The 17206-nt window shown below is 33.5% G+C and overlaps 1 protein-coding gene and 1 long non-coding RNA gene across 2 annotated transcripts; both read left to right on the forward strand.

Moving 5' to 3' along the window:
* The first annotated feature begins 5176 nt into the window (after positions 1 to 5176).
* On the forward strand, positions 5177 to 10034 carry LOC132733850 (carbonic anhydrase 1-like). Its single transcript, XM_060720570.1, has 8 exons — positions 5177 to 5314; positions 5735 to 5758; positions 6247 to 6279; positions 6539 to 6709; positions 7307 to 7452; positions 7821 to 7983; positions 8322 to 8485; positions 9954 to 10034. The coding sequence occupies exons 1-8, from the start codon at positions 5239 to 5241 to the stop codon at positions 10032 to 10034; spliced, it is 858 nt and encodes a 285-aa protein (XP_060576553.1). The 5' UTR covers positions 5177 to 5238.
* Positions 10035 to 14654: 4620 nt separating this feature from the next.
* Positions 14655 to 15943, forward strand: LOC132733854 (uncharacterized). The gene is made up of 2 exons (XR_009626231.1): positions 14655 to 15473; positions 15617 to 15943. It is a non-coding gene; the product is annotated as an uncharacterized LOC132733854 (long non-coding RNA).
* Positions 15944 to 17206: the final 1263 nt, after the last annotated feature.

Below are 17206 nucleotides of genomic sequence, written 5' to 3' on the forward strand. Positions count from 1 at the left end.
ACCATCTGTCTTTTATTACTTTATCCTATGTTAACTAAAAAGAATTATTTTTATTTCGGTTTGTTATCTAAATACCGTTAAATACATTGACGACAACCTTGTTGATGTGGACACATGGAAGTTTGCATGAAAGACTTATTTTAGGAAAATCCTACAACATACATAAAATTGTTCGAATTTATATCAACCCTGAACTTGCTCAATTACTTACTTTCAAGCTTTCATATTATCATTTTGGAAATATAAAGGTAAAAATCAACCATTTAGTAAGTCAACAGTATAGAGCTTGGTTTGACTACGCAATAGCGCAGGCTTGACCTTACTCCATAGTAGTGGCAAAGGTTAACTACTACTACTAGACAGTTTAAAATATGATTAATGTTTGCCAGTGTCGTAAATTTAGTAACATGTTTGCTAGAGAACTTTATTATCTCCGATGAGCAGACTCATTCAGTCTGCATTTTTCATGTATTTCTGCCTTTTTTTTCCATTTGCTTCTGAGGGATCTCCCTTTCCAAAAAGCTAAATTCCATCGAGTAATCTGAACCAGAAAATCATGTTACGTTATACTTTCTTCCATAGTCCGTCAAACATGTACATAGGATCATTTAAGCGAAAAACAAAGGAGAAAAAGTTGGAGTTTGGTTTTATCGAACTTTATCAGGGACAGCAGGTTTATAATTTTCATTAGGTTTTGCATTAGGCAATTACTGGGAAATCGCTGGAAAACGCTTATACAAACTTTCGTTTCATTGAAAGCACAAAGATACAGTAAACTGGAAATGTTTTACAGTAAAAGCTCAGCTTTTGATTAACGTAGTGACTTAACATCTCAACCTTTTACTTATAAGGAAACAACGACTTGGCCCTGAGAGTCAAATTAACAGTTTGTATTTAAAAAAATCATGAGTCTCTCATCGTTGATTTTAATTCATTTTGACCATTTAGTATTTTTGTGTTAATAAAAAAAAGTTGATTATTGTGATCTATTTGAATTGAATATTTACAGTGAAAGATCATGTGCAAACAGATAAATTGTCGGCCTCCACGGAGGAGCTGTTTTTTTTTCATTCAGCTTTGAAAATATATAATTCTTATATTTGATTTCCATGCTGATTAGATACTGTATTAGTTTAGAGGTTCTTCTTAAAAGCAATATAATGCACAAAGCTCTAGCCCAAGAAATATGACCTTAAGATCCTGCGATTTGTTATTTCTCTATAAAAAGTGTCATAATTTTGGTGTGTAAAAAATCACCATTTTCTGGTGCCCACCGTCGAAACATCACTTGTGTGATCAATATGACCTTTAGAATCCACGTGGCATGGTCGTTTTATTGGACCGGTGATTTGTTCTTTCTCTATAAAAAGTGACATATTCTTCTTTTTTTTATAAAAGTCACCATTTTCTGTTGCCAACCATTTTGGCCACACTCATTTGGCGAATGATAGTGGAAACTTTAACGACACGATGAAACTTGAATCGCTTTAAAAAGTACTTTTAATAGACATGTTATATCATTTATATTGCATGATAAATAATGCAATATATTTTAGCGACATGTTTATGCCTGTTTTTGCAAAGATGTTTTGTACATTAAAATATGTTAACATTTAAGCATTGGGCGAGAGATATTTATTATAAAGGCATGTTTTCTCACCGTCTACATCATCATAATTATCATTTTAGCCATCGCAGAAAGACGCACACTGGTGGTTTATCTCACTCTGTACGGCAGGAGACGCTTTTTACGTCAGGGTATGTTGAACCAACAATTGATTAATGCAGTTAAAGGTGGACATCGTGTGAAACTAATGATCAATAACATACTATCTCAAGCTACTAATGTAATAGTCAATAAAAACGTGATAACTGCATTTCTACCAAATATGCTTAAAAAGACAAGCATAGAAATGCTAGAGGGTACGACTGGCAAATGGCAATGGGATTGGACGTTAGTAAATACAAATGGTAAAGTAGAGACAGCTAATTACTTTATTGACGAGGGGCAATGTTCATTGTTAAGCGGGGCTGCCGATATGAAGTGGTTTATTGACAGTCGAGAATGGAATATGGTACTTGATGTTGGACCTAGCTCTGTAAACATTGGTTCCAAAGAGCAGCTTGCAAATGATATAAAGGTAATAGGGTTTTGGTCATTCTTTGATGGAAACATATACTAGATAAATCGAAACACATGTAATTATAAGACTAACAAATCTTTAATCAAGTAAAAGTGTATAAATGCTTGTTTAATGAGTACGAAAAATCGACAGAATAGACGATCCATCATTATATGTTTAAAATGACACCTTAAAACATTTTAATCTATGTGTTATCTTTTAGCAAGAATCATGTTTGCCTAATCTACTCACGTTATGGGAAAAACTAATATAATTGGTTGAGATTTAGTGTTGAATCATTTAATTTGTAAGGACAAACTTCTTTCAGGATGGAGCAGATGTACGATATGCCTGGATAAGTTCTGCTGGGGAGTATAATTTAATGGAAGCCGACAATATAGAATTTAATGGTTCTAAATCCGCATTCGGTGCACAGCATATACGTTCCGTACTTCTTAAACCAAACGGAAACGAATACAAGTTTGATGTCATATTAGATAAGCTCACCTGGTTGTATACAATAACAACTAACTCTGGCGTGGTGAGAAGCAGTAGGTGGGCTGTTGGTGACCATCTTTCACGAGGAACGACAACTGTTTACACAAATGTGATTTGGTTTAACGCCAAATAATAAGTTTCGAAAAGATTTGCTTTAAAAACATTCATTAGATTGACTTTTAGTTTGATTATATTAATTATGATTTTTTTTATAAAAATGTATAAACGGGATTTGCTTCACATATAGCATAAACATCTATTAATTGTGTTTTTTTTTAATTATATGATCTTGAAATACTGTTCATAATTACGTATTTGCTCTTGTTACTGAAAAAGTAATTGTTCAGTTTATGTGTTTATTTGACAACATGCTTATTTCACTTTCTTTATCATTTTCTTTCGTTTATTATACTGATAAATATGACTGAAATTTGAGGGGGAGAAGGCGGTAATGTTTCTATAATTGGCCATCCATATCAAATTAATCTTAACTTAAACTTTAATATATTTTCATTTACATCTCTACAATGAAGATTTAATGTTTTAAGTCATAAATAAGTCATTTGTTTTAACATCTATTGTGTTCAAGACCTTGACACTTATTATATATAGATACAAGTTAGATATCGTATCAAAGGATTTACGAGAAAGCCTGCATTGGTGTCATTTATAACAAGATGTATAGGATATTTTAAAATATTCTATGACGACACATTGTTGTAGTTTACACTTTTATTTCGACATGTTGTTACTTTATTAATCATTTACTTGTTATACTATACAGTATTTCTTTTGTTAGCACACTATTTAACGTGGGTTTTCTTTATATGCACAAGTAATTATATTAACTGTTTAATAAATGTAACAATGTATTTGTCCATATCATATTGAGTATTTGTAATTACATGCATACTAGACCGTTATTGTTGTTTTTATTCCCTCAACGTTATTGAGCGAGTTGTTTTGTTTACGAAATAAATATCAATTGTGAGTGCTTTGGTATAGAGTAATGTACGATTCGAATCCAAAGGCACAGGAATCTAATCCCCAAAGCCGGTAAAGTTTATTAAAGTTTGCAACGATTTCCAGCTTCAATGCTACTTTTTTGGAACGCAGATCAATATTTTGGCAATCTATATAAACTTTCGTCATGACATGATGTCTTGATATTAAATTGTTGTCTTAGTTTATTATAACAAGGCCTCAAAATATAAAATTGTAGCCACAACATATTCGAGATATAAATTACAACGGTTCACATGCACAAAATGATATTTTACAATTCATAATATAAACACCAGTTTGCAAGTACATGTGATATAAATCACTGAAGTTTAATCACTGCCATTTAAAAAAGAATAACTCTTGCATATATACTGCGCACGCAAGTATACATAAACGGTAACAAGCATGACTTTGTGCGCATTGTAAAACAGCTTAATTCTACGACAACCAGAGTAGTTTTACTTTCAAATGACATCGCACTAGCATGTGGAAAATTTAAGGTTAAAATGTTCTTTTTATCCAACAAACAGAAAACTGAATTAGAGATATATGTTCAAGAATGCCGCTAATGCACTACTCCCCTGCCGACTCGGGCTTTAAATGCGCCCTCCTGCTTCTAAATATGTTATTGCACGTAAAAAGTGCATTAAAACCTATATTCATGGTCATTTCTGTATAATTATTCGAAATTATTTAGTTTGACATATGGGCATTACTAATGACACCGTTAACTTTCATCTTTACCCATCAATTATAAGCATTGTTCAATGAGTATTGATCACTGACAATGTCACCTAGCCCACCTTTATAGACTTACTTCAGCACCATAAAATTAAGAACCACTTTGCAGGTATATTTTGGGATATTTTTTTTTATAACGATAGGTAGGAAACATGTAAGTGAAAACGACAATTTTTGATTGTCCCAATAAGCTGTATTCTTTTCTTTGGATGTTGGTTTCCGGAAATCTGTACTAGAACAAACCAAATTGTACGGTTCACATATTTTTCGTTTTTAGATTTACGACATGTTTTATTTGTCTCGATATAAATCCTGACAAACACGATGTCTATTTATGTAACTGTCCAAATGATTCAAGCACGGCTGCTAAGATTTGAATATACGAGAATATGTATTAATGCATCAAAATACGTGATGTCAATGTCTTGGCTGTTACATTTGAGTGTGTTAGAGAATTTATTTATAAATATGAATCTTCTTGATATGTTATGTTTTTAACGTACCTGAATTTTATAAAACAATAAAAAATTAAATCATTCTTAAAAATTGTCTTTAAAAATTTCCCACAATTGTATTTATAGCAATTATAGCTGAAGCTGAAAAAAAAAAACAACAAGAAAACGATAACATACAAGTATGTTTTTGGCTTTAATTTTTATTGTATCATGAAGTAATGAAAAGGAAGGAACTGTATAAATCTCTTACGCTGCGCTTATTTGTAAACAATAATTTGTTTTCATGTTTTGATTTTCACATTGAAAAAATAATGATAAATAAAGAGTGAATTAAAATAGCATTTTGAAGTTAAGCAGCAGACGAGGATCACATATACAATTCCTTATGTTGTAATTCGATGTAAAATTTTAAGTCAATGGATGTTAAAATTATCTTTTTAACTATCCATGTTTTTATAACATGTATAAATGGGCAATCATACATGTACGACGGTATGCAAATGTTATATTTTTTATATTCTTTTCTTTTAAAAGCTGTCAATGAATATTTTACATATTCGTTGTGGAATATTTATACAATATAGTGTAGAATAGTACAGATACAATATTTATATGTTATTATACATTTTACTGTACACAGCGGAAATATATTTAGAAGAGAACACAGCTTGAAAAGTCATATTAACCGAGCCGATAGACGAGTCCAATATGACTTTTCAAGCTGTATACGAGTCCAAATATATTCCGTATTGTACAGTAAAATGATTGCTTTACTGTGCTGTTAATTTTGTCTACTCATGGATCATGACTGTAATATGTTATATATATCATTTAACATATACTTGAAATTTTATTATTTAAAACATAAAAATGTGAACAAACATGCTATTTTCTCTCTTATTTGTATTACAGTTTATGAAGGGGCAGTCATTCCTGGTGAGTGTTATACAATGTTAAATGCTGCATTTGCCCCTATCTTACCAATAAACATTTTTTTAGCAAATGAACGAAGATTAATTTTGTCATTTAATAATATTTCTTAATAAAATGATTCTAAACAGTTTTGTGAATTAATAATGTAAAATTGATATGTTTATTTAAAGTGACATATGTCCATTCATGGATATATATTAAGTGAACATGGGAAAGACAAAATACGTTTACATTTTGCTATATTTCCTTTCAATTCTATAATATACTTCACGTAAATGGTAAACAACTCTCATGGTCCAATAAAAGTTCTGTAAATAACAACGGGAATTTACTTTAAACGTTCAGTGGAGCAGTCTTTTTTGTACTTCAGGCAGATTTATATTTTACCCAAAACATTTTCCAATATCAAACTGAATTATTCTACTTTAATGTAAATAAGAAAAAATGAAAAATTTGATATTGGTAAAATAATATAAAAGATAATTTTTCAGCTGTAACGCACTGGGGATATGGAGATTATAACGGTAAGGACATCTAGATTTTATAATTGTTGTATTTCATCGATTCCTTAAAGGCCTTATTTTAAAATCATATTTTGTTTATATATCAATATAAATTATTAAACATCTATGTTAAAGCATTTTGTTTGATAGATGGTATAAATGATTAGTTTGGTTAAACTTTAATTATTTAGTAAATTTACATGTTTTTATATTTAGAGTTGTATTGCAACATTTTTTTAGAAAATGATTTTTATGCCTTTGTCAAATTTCTACCATTAAGGACCAGAAGAGTGGCCGGAACTATTTCCAAACAAATGCGCGGGAAAATACCAATCACCAGTCAATATACGTCCGCGGAAAACAAAGTTTAAACCAAATTTAAGTAAATTCATCTTCTACGATCCGCCATATTGGGGAGCAAGATATTTTGCCCACAACAATGGACACACAAGTAAGAGTTTAATACTATATATCTAATGCTCATGTGGTAATGATGTAATTTGAATTTTATTGTCAACCATGCTGAACTTTGCTGAATTGCCTGCAATACATTATTTTTCCTAGCATTAAAACAATATATGAGCCGCGTCACGACAAAACCAACGTAATGCGTTTGCGACCAGCATGGATCCAGACCAGCCTGCGCATCCGCGCAGTCTGATCAGGATCCATGCTGTTCGCTTACCAACCCTTTAACAAGTAGAGAAACTGATAGCGAACAGCATGGATCCTGATCAGACTGCGCGGATGCGCAGGCTGGTCTTGATCCATGCTGGTCGCTAAACCATTATGTTGGTTTTGTCGTGACGCGGCTCATATTATTAAGCATTTAACACCGTCAATAGTTTGTAGCATCTATGATTGAATTCAGGCTTTTTATATAGAAAACGTTTTTTTTTCTGTAAAAATATATTATGTTTGACATTCGAAAATGATAAATAATATCACAATTTAAATTTCAATATCTACAATCTATTTTAAAGCCAATGTAAAATAATTCACAATTAATAACTGTAAATAACTGTTATCATTTTTGCCTTTAAACCAGTTCAAGTCAATACATGGGGTCTACATCTACTTGCCAATGGAGGGCTGAATCACACGTACAGGATTGCCCAGTTTCATTTTCACTGGGGTGATGAAAACGACCAAGGTGCTGAACATACAGTTAATGAAAAAGCCGCCCCAATGGAGGTGAAATTTTTAACAGACTTTTCATGACAATTTTTAAAACATATATTGTTTAAAGATTAAATTATTTTTATTGTCTATTGTACTTACTTTACAACTTAAATACCCCTGGCATACTTTATTTGCAATTTGGAAGCAATTTCATTTTATCCTCTTTAAAGAGTATTTTGTACTGGAGTTTTATTCTTATTTGCTAAATATTTGGAAAATTAAGAGGTATTCGGTTTTCTATCAGCCGGTCTCTTAAAAGAAAGAAAAAAAGATATCTCTCACTTTCATTGTGAACTTTTATCACTAGGTTAGAATTCAGTTAATTTCAATTAAAATCCAATAACAATGATAACATTTATTTTTTATTTTTCTGCATCTAGATGCATATTGTAAGCTGGAATCATGAAAAGTATGAAAGTATAAAAGACGCAGCAAAGGCTCCTGATGGTTTGGCTGTGCTGGGGATTTTGTTTAAGATTTCACACCGAGATAACCCCTTATTTGAACCTCTAATTCATGCTATTCCGAGCATACGCGATCCAGGTAATTTGTTAGATAAATCAATCTTCTTTCTGGATCATTTTAACGTTTTGGAACTGAAATGTCAGGACTGTATTAATCATTTAACAATCTTTAAAATGTTAAAACAAAGTGATAACAGGCGAACCAATCTTTTGAAATATTTATTTTTTTCTTAAAAATAGTTAAGTGATTTGAATATGTTAACTTGATTTAGAAGCAGTATCCAGCAGCTATTTTTCAAAAGATCGAACCATTATATTGTCACAACAACATTTTCTTATATGAAACCGGCCAGCAATGATTGAAGGAGACTAAAATACTCTAATATACATTTTCTTGTCAACATTTTTTCAACTCAGATTGGAACAATCAAGTAGAAATTGCAGTTGTGCCAATAAGGAATTATCTACCACACTCGCCAGAAAAGTACTTCCGGTACCGTGGCTCATTAACCACACCAAGGTGTTACGAAAGTGTTACCTGGACAGTGTTTCGAGAAAAACAAAATATTTCGAAGAGACAGGTAAATAAAAGTTTTTTTTATAATAAGTTTATTGATAACAGGATAAATAAAGGTAAAAGTTTATGAAGAAAAAAATGTATTAACATTTAGTTCAGAACGTTATATGTCGCATTGTGGCGCCGTTATATGTCGCAACGCCGCTAAATGTCGCACTTACCGCTAAATGTCGCAAGTGCCGCTAAATGTCGCAAAATCATTTGCCGTTAAATGTCGCAATGTTAACGTTAAATGTCGCACGAATTTCCGCTACCGTTAAATGTCGCAACACTACCGTTAAATGTCGCAAGATATAAATTCATGTTAAAATCATGATTAAAAGCAGTAGTATTTTAATTTAAAACGCTCTCATAGTTATTTTTACTGTAATTGCCATTTAACAAAAAGTATCTTTGTTTTAATTGTTTTCTTTTATGAACCTAAATATCGAGGATTTGAGCTGCTATATAATGTAATATTGACGCTAGAAAGCGTATTCTAGAAAGATACAATTGAAATTCAAGTCTCAATAGATAAGTATTTTTCTTTTGTCTCCCTTTTTCATTTATAACCCTGATTGACAACATCTTAAAAGTATTATGATATTGTCGCGATCAGAATTCGTTTTAAGTAATTTCATTGATTTGAAGACCTTTTTTCTTGCTAGTACTAATAGTAATACAGTCATACTAGGCCGGTTTAAGCCCCATTTACACAGTCCCGGTTTGATGTCCCGGTTAGCCACGGTTTAGTCAACCATGATCAACCGTGGTAAACCGGCGTTGGGTCGTTAAAATTCCGTGAAGTAAAGGGACAAACCATAGTAAACCGGAACAAACTGAGAGATCACCACGGCTGTCTTCAAATGTTTAATACAACCGGGGCTCACCGGCACTCACCGAGAGGAAGCCCAAACCCGTGTTCTATCGGCTTGGAACAGGGAATTGCTGGGAAACCACCGTATCTATACTGCACCCATACCGTGACAAATCGTAGTAAACCGGGATGCGTGTCAATCAATGTCCAAACGGCAAAGTCCCGGTGATGACACGATGTTGCCACTGTAAAACAGGCAGAGCTACGGTAGAGCCAGGGTACATTGAGGTCACTGACAACAACGCTCCGGTTGGAGCCGGTAATGTCCCGATAATTGCAGACAAGTATGGTTATACAACGATGATAGACGGTGGTGTAACGACCTCATGCCGATACAGGAAATTTAAAGAACAGGAATATATAAACTTGAAGTGCTACTTTGGATCATTTTGTTTAGAGAAGGAACACGAGCATGGACAATTTGTTAAATGAGAGAAGGAAAAATTCTTCAGCTGGTGCATTTTCAGCTTCAGGTACCTAAACTTCTGAAGGTGTTGTAGACACAGTTTTTTTCTAACTTTCATCCCCTTTCCTTCGGATGGTATCTCTTCTGTCTTTTTACCAAATGACTGATGTCAACGTGGTCAGTCAGTTTTATTCTCATAAACTTGAACAGGAAGCATCGGTGCATTACCAGGGCGTCGCCGGCACAGTGCCGGCATCACCAATAGCATTACCGTGGCAAAAACGGCGATGATCGGGATGGACCGTGATGAAACCGTGTCTTGTCGGGTTTCCACCGGAATCAAGCGGGAATACACCGATTTAGCATCGGCGCTTATCGTATATATCCGGTGCTATATCGGGTTCTGAACCGGGAATACACCTGGGCTCTGTCGGGGATGTGTAAACGCAATTTGATTTCTCAGAAAAACACCACGGAACACCTCGGTTCACCAGCTTAAGACACATTAGCGATACCGTGGCCATTACCGGGACAGTGTTAATTTGGGCTTTATCAAACGGAACCTGCAACATTTTCAATTTTGCCGTTTTGGACTTTCTTTAGGGGTTCTTTTTTTCTCTATTTTATCAATGACTGATGTTTCTCGACACACATCTGAACAACTTAAGTATTCAAGGAAACCCCACTGATCTGGGGCCCAAAGACCAAACAATTTTCATACAGTAAACCGGTGACATAACAATTAAGCTGATGCTTATGAAAGATTATACTTGAATGTCGAATATGATATCATTTAATTGTGGTTACTTTGTTTCGCTAATATGTTTGTTAATACAACCGCAGCCAATGCATTTAAATTTAATAGACTACAATGTACAGATAATTTCAACATGATAAAAGTTCAAATCTTATGTTTACTTGTAGCGTTAGTTAGGAGCTGATTTTATTAATCAGGTTGCTCTAATAATTAATGTACATGCGGTTGTTATCTATCTTCCGATAATGTCAAACCCCTCGCGGGGACGTAAAAAATGGTTAACTTGGGTTTTGACATTGCCTTGTTTTGAAATGTTCAACGGGTTTCCAAATGCAATCACTTATGACTTGCATACTTAAGGGAATTAGGCTCCGGAAACTGATATGTGTTTGATGTTTGATATAATTGTATATCATATGTCATTACTTTTAGCTATTGTTTAACACAATATTTGCATTTATATCAAAAGGTATGAGTGGCCTCCGTGACCAAATGACAGCTAACTATTTACTCCCGAGAAATGATTTTCTTTCATTAATGAAAAGCTAAACGTGTCGGCGTTGGTTAACCTTTTTGGTTATGTTTTCGATTATGTTTTCGCCTTGTTACGGCTTATTGCTCAAAAATTCAAACATATTCACTTAAAACATAAAATACCTATTTTATATAAAAGTAAAATGCATTTCTAAAGGAATTAAGATGATCTTGCAAGGCATTTCTCCCTTTTTATATTTTCCCCAAAACCATCACAAATATTCATTTCAAACTTGAAATATTGATTGAATATCAAGACAAAAATTTCATTTTAACAGAAACGGCAAATATGTGAAAAACATGCACAGTATGAAATGCACGGTCAACACGAAAATCGACAGACAAGCTTGGTCTTATTCGAAATGGGAAATGTTTTGGGCCATTTTGATATCTTGCATTTAGCATTCGTATAGGACTCCTTGATCATTTAGTATTCCTCTAGATATGAGCGAATTTCACGATTAGCAAATATTATCATATTATATGCCGGCAGTTGAGTAATCAGATGTCAAAATAAGAAAACGTACAGAAAATTTAGTACATTTTACCATTTGTCAAACACTATTTACGCTTGGACATTGTGGCAAGTGATATTTTACTCGTCAAGTCGCTTTATACTATGATAGATTCTCGAAGAATTTCATTAAATAAGAATAGATTTTTTTTTAATCATACTGTCAGAGTTCTAATCAAGTTTAAAAAACCTTGATTTTAATAACTGTCAAATAAAAACAATGACTTATAAAAACAAAAACTTTAATATAGACATAAAAATTCATAGCCCTATTTTAATTTTACAAACCATGAATCAGCAAATAAGAACTCTTGCTGAGATTTGAACTCAGAACTCCTCTTATGTATGTGATACAATAAAGAGGCATTTTGACAATTAAACTACAAGAGCTTAAAATTTATGGCTGGTTATTAAAAGATTAACATTCTTCCTACTTTTTTACATCTATATATAGTTTTCAAATTGCCAAATTTAGGTCTATTATAAATGAAAAACTGGCCAAAATTCATAATTTTATCCTGAAAATTCTTTTTTAAAACTTATTTAAAGGATTTTTCAGAATCATTTCAACTATTTAGTACATAAGAATAAAAAAACAACAACAAAAAAACACACACAATTAAAATGTTTCTTTTTCATATGATTACACATTTCTAAAAGATTTTGTAAAATTTTCTATTCCTTATGGTTCTTATTTTACCAATCTAAGGCATGAGCTGTTCTGATGAATAAAAAAAACAACACTAAATTGAATTATCAACAGGAATAAATTCTGTCATGTACGTTAATTTTGCTTCTATAGGAGAAGCAAGTAAATGACTGCATACATTGTGTGAAAATGTAACAAATTCGAAAAAATTTACGGAACTAAATTTCAACATTGGAACTGTGACGTCATATGATGAAGTCTTGAAAAAGAACGCATGACGTTATGCGGCAAAACAAGTAAAAATGACTTAAAATCACTAAAACGACTGGTTTGACAATTTTGCTTGTAAAATATATCAGAATGATAAGAACTAGTCGATAACAGAAAAAATCGATAACAGGATAAATAGAATGATTGGTCCTATGGCTGGAGAACTGTCTGACCAAAGGCTCACCCAATAAATTCCTCCGCCTCGCCAGATCCAAGGCACCAACCTATTAATTATTCTCTATCACTTCAGACATCAAGACAATGGTGAACAATGCAATCAAAAATGTAAAAATGTTTAGTGATATGTAAAATAACATTGATAATACAAATACAAGATTCATTTCCCCCCCTCTGCTTTTACCATGGCTTGGGACATGCTAGAAGTTAAAACTGCACACATCCAGATATTTTACTTTCTTCAAAAATCAATCAAAATTTAGGAAAAAGTAAAAAAAAAACAGATATGCATACTTCTTTGATTCAATTCAAAATTAGCTTTTACAAAATTTAAAAGTATTGTTATATTAATTCTAACCACTTATTAAAGGAATAATATTGACCCAATGTTACAAATATTTTAATACATAAAAGGAAATAAATATAACTCTTACTTATGGCTTAATAGTAAATTTTTGTAGTTTTCTGAACTTCAAATCTAAATATTTAACTTAATGATGGAACATATAATTATTTTCATTTAAAACAATATGAATCTGGAAGTGTGCTGTTTTACACTAGGCAGTATTGGGAGAAGTGTAGCTATTGACCTTTTTGACACATACTGTTTTCCGGTAGTTACAGATTTAGCTCTGGGGGATTACACCTAATGAAGTATATACACCTTATGAAGTTTATAGAGGATATTCAATTTTTTTTATAAATACACAATTTATTTCATTGAGTGGTATGAAAACAAATATTTCATGAGTGGCTACCGCCACGAGTGAAATATGATACTTTTCATACCACAAGATGAAAATAAATCCTGTATTATAGAAAAAGTCTTGAATTTTCTGTTTATTATATACATTTTTTATATTAAAATTTGAAAGATTACTTCTTAAATTTTGTTCATTGGCTGAATTTAGAAGAAAGTAATCCGGCAAGACACAAGTAAAAATATGTAAAATATGTTTAACTGCAGTGAAAAATATATCTTTTACAGTGAAAAATACGGAAAATGAAAATACAAATTTTATTTCATATTTCATTTATCAGTATATAATAAACGCCATTATTATGTGATATATCTATTTTTTATAATTATTTTAGAGTTTCAGGTGGTTACTATCTATCGCATATTTTACACATTTGAGCCGCGTCATGACAAAAACAATATAGTGGGTTTGCGACCAGCATGGATCCAGACCAGCCTGCGCATTTGTGCAGTCTGATCAGGATCCATACTGTTCGCTTACAAACCCTATAACAAGTAGAGAAACTGATAGCGAACAGCATGGATCTTGATCAGACCGCGCGGAAGCGCAGGCTGGTCTGGATCCATGCTGGTCGCAAACTCTATATGTTGGTTTTGTCGTGACGCGGCTCATTTATTTGTTGATGTGTTAGAATTGAAATAAGATATCCAAATCTGTGATTTTATAGCTTGATAAAATAATTGTTTGTCATTTAGATGTGCTCATTATATCACTCGGGCTATGACCTTGTGATATTATCACATCCAAACTCCAAACAGTTTTGTTTAGCTATAAAATCACCGTTTGAGATATATTATTTCTTTAAGTTTAAGCAGAAAATCTCATTTTATTTCATGGAATTATTAATACAATGATATTCTAATTATGCCCCCATTTCGAAGAAAAGGGGGTATATTGCTTTGCACTTGTCGGTCCGTCGGTCTGTCGGTCCGTCGGTCCGTAGACCAAATGGTTTCCGAGTGACAACTATAGAACCCTTAGGCCTAGGAACTTCAAACTTGGTATGGTGATTGGTCATGACAAGTAGATGACCCCTATTGATTTTGGGGTCAAGGGGTCAAAGGTCAAGGTCACATTGACCTTGTAAGCAAAAACGGTTTCCGATCAATAACTAAAGAACCTTAAGGCCTAGGAACTTCAAACTTGGTATGGTGATTGGTCATGATCAGTAGATGACCCCTATTGATTTTGGGTCTAGGGGTCAAAGGTCAAGGTCACATTGACCTTTGTAAGCAAAAAACGGTTCCGATCAATAAGTAAAGAACCTTAAGGCCTAGGAACTTCAAACTTGGTATGGTGATTGGTCATGATCAGTAGATGACCCCTATTGATTTTGGGGTCAAGGGGTCAAAGGTCAAGGTCACATTGACCTCTTGGGTAAAAACGGTTTCCGATCAATAACAAAAGAACCCTTAGGCCTAGGAACTTCAAACTTGGTATGGTGATTGGTTATGACCAGCAGATGACCCCTATTGATTTTGGGGTTAAGGGGTCAAAGGTCAAGGTCACATTGACCTTGTAGGTAAAAACGGTTTCCGATCAATAACGAAAGAACCCTTAGGCCTAGGGACTTGATATGGTGATTGGTCATGATCAGTAGATGACCCCTATTGATTTTGGGTCAAGGGGTCAAAGGTCAAGGTCACATTGACCTCTTAGGTAAAAACAGTTTCCGATCAATAACTAAAGAACCCTTAGGCCTAGGAACTTCAAACTTGGTATGGTGATTGGTCATGACCAGCAGATGACCCCTATTGATTTTGGGGTTAAGGGGTCAAAGGGCAAGGTCACATTGACCTTGTAGGTAAAAATGCTTTCCGATCAATAACTTAAGAACCCTTAGGCCTAGGAACTTCAAACTTGGTATGGTGTTTGGTCATGACCAGCAGATGACCTATTGATTTTGGGGTCAAGGGGTCAAAGGTCAAGGTAACATTGACCTTGTAGGTAAAAACGGTTTCCTATCAATTAACTAAAAACGCTTAGGCCTAGGAACTTCAAACTTTGTATGATGATTGGTGGTGACCAGCAGATGACCCCTATTGAGTTTTGGGTCAAGGGGTCAAAGGTCAAGGTCACATTGACCTTGTAAGTAAAATGGTTTCTGATCAATAACTTAAGAATGCTTAGGCCTAGGAACTTCAAACTTGGTATGGTGATTTTTCATGACCAGCAGATTTCCCCTATTGATTTTGGGTTCAAGGGTCAAAGGTCAAGGTCACATTGACCTTGTAAGTAAAAACGGTTTCTGATCAATAACTAAAGAACGCTTCGGCCTAGGAACTTCAAAATTGGCATGGTGATGGTCATGACCAGCAGATGACCTCTATTGATTTTGGGGTCAAAGGTCAAGGTCACATTGACCTTGTATGTTAAAACGGTTTCGGATCAATAATAAAAGAACCCTTAGGCCTAGGAACTTCAAACTTGGCATGGTGATTAGTCATGACCAGCAAATGACCCCTATTGATTTTGGGGTCAAGGGGTCAAAGGTCAAGGTCACATTGACCTTGTAGGTAAAAACGGTTTCTGATCAATTAACTAAAAACGCTTAGGCCTAGGAACTTCAAACTTTGTATGATGATTGGTCTTGACCAGCAGATGACCCCTATTGAGTTTTGGGTCAAGGGGTCAAAGGTCAAGGTCATGACCAGTAGATACTTGATAACCCTTATTAATTGTTTGATCACTGGGTCAGAAGTCATGCATAATAACCTTATCACATTAATAATTGGCTGCTGATAGGGGGCATACATGTTTTACAAACATATCTTGTTATTTTCTAACAATGAAATAATTGTTTTATTTCACTTTAATCCCAAAAAGGCCTAAAACATACAGATTGTTACAATATTACACAACATTTAGGTGAATTCCCGAGAGCTATGTACAGAAAGTACCGGAAATGGTGTTTAGCTAGTTTTTCAAAATATTAACCTTTGATTGAAGCTCTGAAGAATGGTAAGTCTGTCACTGTAAGTCTATAGTTTATAAAGTCGTGTGTTTTGGTTTTGCTACACATCCCCCACCATTCCATAATCAGAGCTTCAATATCCAATATCCATGTCTGACCAATAACCGGAGAAAGTTTTGGTCAATGATTGGGCTTTTAAAGTTAATCATGCCAAGTAGTTAAAGAAGTTAATTGGTCAACTAGGGAAAGCCATGGCTTATGGTCATCAGATTGGTCAACTAGGGAAAGCCATGGCTTATTGTCATCAAATGAGGTGGTCAGGTTGGTAATGACTGGTAGATTTATCATTGATTAAGTTCAAGGCAAGGTAAATATCATCATAAGGGTGTTCAGATCAATAATTCAGGAACACTTTGACCCATTAAGATTAGATGTACAGGTTTGTCATGACTAGTAGATGTTCAGGTCAATAAATGTAGAACACTGTAAAAATAAGTAAAATAGATGAGTAAAGATAAATTAAAAGTCAGAACAGTTTATTAAAGAAATAACATTAAAAAAACCGCATGGTCTGCACTTCCCCTTCATGGTAGAACTGGCCTAAAAGTGTAGAACAGTTGTTAAAGATAAAAAAACACTATATAAAATTGAGCTGAAGTAGAAAAAAAAATTAAAGTAGATAAACTGCATGGTCTGCACTTCCCCTTCATGATGGACCTGGGCAAAAAGTGTAGAACAGTTGTTAAAGATAAAAACACTATATAAAATTGAGCTGAAAAAGAAAAAAAAAATTCAAGCAGATAAACTGCATGGTCTACACTTCCCCTCATGGTAGAACGGGCCAAAAGTGTAGAACAGTTGTAAAGATAAGTTTATACAATTAGAAG

Source organism: Ruditapes philippinarum, unplaced genomic scaffold (genome assembly GCF_026571515.1).
Source record: "Ruditapes philippinarum isolate M1 unplaced genomic scaffold, ASM2657151v2 ctg1319_1_1_1_1, whole genome shotgun sequence".
NCBI lineage: Eukaryota > Metazoa > Mollusca > Bivalvia > Venerida > Veneridae > Ruditapes > Ruditapes philippinarum.